General features: G+C 20.1%; 1 protein-coding gene across 3 annotated transcripts in view; it reads left to right on the top strand.

Moving 5' to 3' along the window:
• LOC102674892 (stabilizer of axonemal microtubules 1) overlaps positions 1-6,853 on the top strand; it is a 14,863-nt gene that overhangs the window by 5,915 nt on the left and 2,095 nt on the right. Inside the window, exons 5-10 of one of the 3 annotated variants that reach the window (XM_006622810.2) lie at positions 314-463; positions 2,448-2,637; positions 3,508-3,665; positions 4,439-4,720; positions 5,453-5,642; positions 6,423-6,663. In XM_006622810.2, coding sequence (XP_006622873.1) covers positions 314-463; positions 2,448-2,637; positions 3,508-3,665; positions 4,439-4,720; positions 5,453-5,642; positions 6,423-6,663 — 1,211 coding nt within the window. Of the gene's footprint in view, positions 1-313; positions 464-2,447; positions 2,638-3,507; positions 3,666-4,438; positions 4,721-5,452; positions 5,643-6,422; positions 6,782-6,853 lie in introns of those variants that run through there. The other 2 variants (XM_006622808.2, XM_006622809.2) reach the window with 2 other exon arrangements.

The raw sequence follows: 6,853 nt of genomic DNA, 5'->3' as shown, positions 1-6,853 counted from the left end.
TATATATATATATATAATAACGAAAAATATGTTCTAAACTATTTAAAAAAAAATTCTGAATAAATCAAAATTTGTAAAAAACAATTCGAAAATTTGTTTAGAACTACTCAGAACTATTGCCACAAAAGAAAAACAAAGATCTATATATGTTCAAATGAAGTTACTATTAAAAATTTGTCTATATTTCATTTTTGATAAAAATAAATAATAATATTTTTAAGTTGTCTTTTTCTCAAAAAATGTAATCCTTTCATTTCAAATTTCTTTCCTTAATATTATTTTATTATAAAAATAATCTAACAAATTATTTCAGCATTTTTGGAAATCAGGTTTACCAATGGATAATAATACTACATATCGACTTTCATATTGGGAATGTCCAAGTGTTGGTGTGGAACCTATTCGACCACGAGATTGGTTAGTTACTGGTGATGGCGAAATATCCGATAATACAACATACAAAGTAAGATAAAATAAAACTTCTGAGCTGAGAAATACGAGACATAAATGATTTTTTTTTTAATTAAAAAAATATTTGCATATTTATATTCACGCGAATTTCAAATTTTGAATATATTAGGAATGTCATTAATTTTTTCATTTTAACGTCAAAAAAATTTATCATCAAAATCTATGCATTAACATATATTGTTATGTATTAGAGTTTATTATATATTATTCCATTTGATTTCTTTAAACATGAAACAATCCAAAAATTTGAAAAATTTAAATTAACTTTCTATTAAATCATCTGCTATCATTATCAATCGACATAAATATTTGTTTGTCGTTTTACTTTATTATAACCAATTACATTTGGTACATAAACTTCAAAGTTGTTTATGAATTTTAGTAGCATAATTTTTTTCTTAAAAAAATAAATAATTGAATAAACATTACAATTGACGGGATTATTTATTGTAACATTCATTGTAAATTAGATAATTATGCAAAAAAAAAGTTATCTCACCGATTTCGATGTCTTAAAATAAATAAAAATTCTATTTTGAACAACTTTTTCTTGTATACATATGCTACATATGTTATTGGTTTAGTTTTAATTTATGAATTATACATAAAAATATGTCAAATAAATCGTATCATATTTTTAACATTTTATAGATTAATTTTCGGCTAGTTATATTTAAATTAGATTAGATTAAATTTATGTTAAATTAAAAGTAATTTAAAACTAATTCAAATTTAAATTAATAATTTTAAATCTTAATTAAATAATTATTTGACTATTATTCTTTTTATAGTAGTGGTAATAAATGAAAATACTATTATGATATGTATTAGAGTTTATTATATATTATTCCATTTGAATTTTCCTTGTACTATTAGCCGAAAATATTTTTTCCATATTAAAAAATAATATTGGACTATCATTATTAAATAAAAATTCTTTTAAGTAAGTACAGTATTGAATTCGACTTTCTTTTTGTGGAATATTAGATCGTATTATTATTAGATCTCTCTATATAAATATCTTAATACAATGATGAAAAAAATTTTTATTTGTAAATTCAATTGAGATTTAATAATAAAATTTAAAATATATCTGAAATTAAATAGAAAATTTTTTTGAGAATATTTTGGAAACTAAATTATTCAAAATGATGATTTTGACAATTATATTAATATATTTCAAGTAAATCTAAATCGATGAAATAATCTCTTTTCTATATAGTTATTGTAAATTATCGATATACAATAATAAATACGAATCTAATAATAAGATTAAATGATCGATAAATAAGTTAAGAAAAAGATATTAATTAATATCTCGTTTTTCTCTTTCTATTGATGATAATTTTGAAACAGATCTTACTTAAAATACATCTCGCATGTAATTATCTAAAATATTAATAAAATATATTATTTAAATAATCATTCATTTTATATTATGATTATTAGTAGGATTTAAAATAGGATCGTAAGATTTCAATAATCAAGAACCGAATGAGTATAGTCACTTCATGTCTGTATATATGATAATAGATGTAATACAATATATTTAATATTTTTCTATATTAAAGAACTGATCAAATCACAAAAGCACTTGAAGCAATTGAAACTAATAATTACACTGGAATCAGATTATCGTGATGATGATCGATAATGAAAATTGTTTTTCACTATGATATAAATAGAATAATTGATAAATTTTAAAATATATTTTTGATAGTTATTGTAAATTATCGATATACAATAATAAACATGAATCTAATAATATATTTCATAATTAATTAATCTAATATTGGATGAAATAATATATTAATGAATATGTTAATCGACTTAACAAATTAATTATTACGAATATTTTTTAAATTATTTTTTAAATTATTATATTTTATAAATTTTATTTTTCAAATTAAACACAAGATTATTTAATTTAAGGAACTAAAGAAAATGTTATTAATATTTTTGAATGTTTGTTTCAGTCTAGTTACTTCAGTCATCCATGTGTAAAACCTGATGCACCTTGTATACCTTGTGAGAAACAATGGCTTGGTAAAGGTCCTATGCAGGATGTTACAACTCAGAAACATGATTTTACATGGAAGTCCATTCCGCAAATAGAACCTTATAAAGCAGAACATAATTTATTCTGTCCTCCTGCTCCGTTACTCGGTAAATACATATATATATATATAATATATACTTACATACATTAATATATATTTACATACAAAGTTTGACAAAGGACAATTTAAGTCTCTTTTCAAAAAAGAAAGATTTCAAATTATTTTATTGAGCGAATAACGAAGTCAGACACATGTTATCATTAATGTATAGAATTTTGTAAATTATTTTTGAAATAAAAAGATTCAAACAGCATCAATTGCAAAAATAACTGAAAATAAATAAATTATATTGCCTTTTTATATTTATTAATTATAATATTTTTTATTGCAAAAAAGTTTAAAAAGAAAGGAAGAAAAATAATAATAAATTAATAATTTTAATAAAAAAAATATATCAAATATTTATGAAATATTATGAAATATTATATATTTTGAACAACATCAAACATTTTAAACATTATCAGATTTAATAAATAATATTAGAAAGTAGAGAAGAAAAAGAGAAAGGGAGAGAGAAATTTATTCTAATTTTGTTGTACTTTTATACATTAAATTTTACTTGTAGCAAAAATAAAACAAATTTTTCTAATTATGAATATTAATTCCTTGTTTTTTAATATTCTTTTTTCCTAATCTTGTATCATAATATTGTTAAAAATAGTAATGTTTCTAAAGAGAATTCCTAGAAATTTTCGACATAATATAATGTATCTCATAATTATTTGAATATTTGAAATTTATAAAAATTTCTTTTAAATCACAAACAAATAATTTTAAATTTTTCTTGCTATATTTTCTTATTATTTCTTGTTATCTTTTTATTACTTTTTTTTTATATATATTATGAATAATTTATATTACAACTTAATTTAAAGTTTTATCTTAAATTAATAATTTAAAGTTATATCTTTTTTAGACGATACAACATATAAATTAAGTTACTTTGAATCTGATTGTGCTTCCAAAATACCTCCACCATCTTATGCTCCCATAAGAAAATATGTTAAATCTGATATTCCAATGGAAGATTACACGACATATAAACTTAGTTATTGGCCAACTGAAGCGAAGAAGGTAAATATTTATAAATTATTAATGTTTTTTAATATTTTAAATAAAGCTTCTTGAAAAAATATTTTTCTTCTAAACAAATAATTTATTAATTTTTTCTTAAAATTGTAATTATTATGAATATCAATAAACATTTATTACTTCATAAATTTTAAATAATCTTATTTATAAGAAATTCTTTATTTCATAAAAATATAATTTTTAAATTTTTAAACGATAATGTGTATATATATATATTTGATAATGTATATATAGATGTATAGATATATACATATATAGATATATAGAGCAAGAAAGAGAGATCGTTTTTATACAAATTTTATTGCACTTTTATATATTAAATTTGTATTTAAACTAAATTTTTAATTAAATTAAAAAATTTGTTGCGTTTTATTTATAGTAAAAATAAAGCAGATTTATTTAATTCTGAATATTACTTTTTTATAATATTCCTTTTTTATTTTATAATTTCTCTTTAATACTATTGCAATATATGAAATTTTTGTAAAATAATAATGTTCTTATAACAAATTTCATTCACTGTCTCTTTTTAAATGAAAAAAATGCCCCATATATGTTATCTTATTATATATTTTCTAAATTGCTTTGAAATTTGTTTTTTTGTTCATTTATGATTTTGCTTCTAATCTTTCAGACATATAATTAAACGATTTTTGTTTTTAATTTTATGTCATTTTTAGATAACAATCACTTATATTCATTAATTTTCATATTATTATTAAAATATATTTTTAACATTTTGTATTACTTTTTAGGAAGAACCTTCCTGGGGCAAAAAAGAATATATGCCACCAGTAGAACCACTAGAGGGTTGCACAACTTATAAATTAAGTTATTGGCCACAAACAATAGAAAAACGTTCACCAATAATAATACCGGAAAACGATAATCTTTTAAGTGCTGGTTGTTGCACAGACGATAATACAACTTACCGTTTAAGTTATTTTGGTTGTGGAGGGGATAAACGAAATCCTATAATACAACCTAATAGTATTGAATTTTCATCTTGTCCTTTGTCTTATGATACCACTCATCGTGTAAGTAAAATAAATATAAAATAGATATAATAGATATAAAATAGATAAAATGGATAATGTTAAATTAATAGATATAAAATAGGTATATAAATATTCAATCATAATGATAAATGATATGATAAAAAGTATTTTTTATTTATTATCTTCATATGCATTGAGATATTAATCTAACTTATAAAATGTTTGACACATGCTGGGTTGTATAAATGTTAATTTTAATGTAAAAATATATAATATAATTTTTTTCAATCACTCAAAGTAATTATGAAATAATATAAAAAACATGATATTGTTCTTCAATATCTCAAGAGATTTCTAAGAACACTAATGTATCACGAAACTTTTTACGCGCATTACTTTAATCTTTTTATCTTTAAAACTACAGTATAATATTCTCTAATATTTTAAAGCGATTGGAATTTAAAATTTTTTTATTTTTTTCATTATTTATATATAATGTATTTAAAAAAAATTGGGATAATATTTTATATACAATTATATACAATATAATATATTTAAAAATTAATATATTTAAACTAGAAATAATTTCAAGTTTATTGATACTGGTTTTCAATTTTTTAAATATATCTTCTTTTCTGAAAAAAATTTGGAAAAATTATATTATATTATAAATTTATAAATATAAAAAAGATTAACTTTTATTCGAAACATTTTTTTATCAGATTATCAGAAATGAAAAATCAATTATATTCATCTTCCTTTTTTTTTCAGATGAGTTTCTTAGGTAATTGGTGTTTCAAAACAGAACCTCCAATTTTACCTTGTGAGAAACAATGGTTAGGTCGTGGGCCCATACAAGATATAACTACACAAAAACATGATTATACATGGAAAAATATACCATTAGATCCAGATCTTCGTTACCATGACAATCTTGTTCCTGCAACTTCACCTATTGAAAGTATGTAACATTAATTCACTTTCTATTTTAAAAAATAATAATATATATTTATAATATATATTTTTTTGTGTATTAGAAAATTTGTGCAATTTGAATAAAAAAAGTATGGGATTTCTAATTTTTATAATAAAAATCGTTCTTTACATTGTTATCCCAATTTTATGAATATATTATTTTCCTCAAAATGTAAAATAATTTATCTAAGAAAAATTTTTCTGTTATATTAAAAATTTTTCTATATTAAAAATATCCAAATGATCGTTTTTTATTAATGAGAACAATAAAAGTTTTATTTTTTTTTTTTTTTTTTGCATTACATCATGATAATGATGTATAATCACATATTTCGTTGCTAATTTTTAGCATAAAATTAATATTTCGTATCGCACGCTATTTATCAAAATCATTATCTGACTTATTTTTTCCTAATATCTAAAATTGATTGTAATAAAAAAAATATTTCAAAATAAGAGAAAAAATATATAAATTTATTAAATTAGAAAAAATGTTAAAAACAATTTTAAAATTGGTTTATAAAAAAAAAAAATAAATTAGAAAATAAATATTTTCAACGGAGTATATTTGCAGAAAGAGCTTATTTTAAAAAGAATTCATCATAAATTCTATTATATAAACAATATGTTTAATAAACAATTTATAATAAAAATTGTCAAGTTTATTTTCAGATTACATACTTTATTACCAAAATCATATATAATCTATCTGTATCAAATGTTATTTTTTTATTGTTTATTAATTCCACTAATATATTTCTTTCAGGTTGTACTACATATAGACTCTCCTATTTCGAAAATGATCTTAAATCATTAATACCTCCTCAAAAATATGCACCTGTACGTTCTTGTCGTCCATCAGATATTCCATTTGAATCAGATACTACTATGCAGTTGAGTTATCAACCTGTGGAAAGTATAGTTCCAGTTGAAAAACCTTGGGCTGAAAAGCCTCCTTATCAACTTCCAGTTATTCCAATGGAAGATAATACTACATATAACACAAGGTTTTTAATTCTATTCAAATTATTTATATCTTCTGAGTTCACATCATCACAAACAAGTCTAAAGAAATTAATTTTATATGATATATACAAAATGCTTTAGTTGAACATTTTGATATTATCAATATACAATATATAATATATTTTGCAACTTGGAAATTAGAGATTCAAATAATAGTTATCGTTAGTTATA

This window comes from Apis dorsata, unplaced genomic scaffold (assembly GCF_000469605.1).
Source record: "Apis dorsata unplaced genomic scaffold, Apis dorsata 1.3 scaffold_758, whole genome shotgun sequence".
In the NCBI taxonomy this organism is placed as follows: domain Eukaryota; kingdom Metazoa; phylum Arthropoda; class Insecta; order Hymenoptera; family Apidae; genus Apis; species Apis dorsata.
Note: the sequence above shows the minus strand (reverse complement) of the source record. Positions and strands in the feature narration are given on the sequence as shown.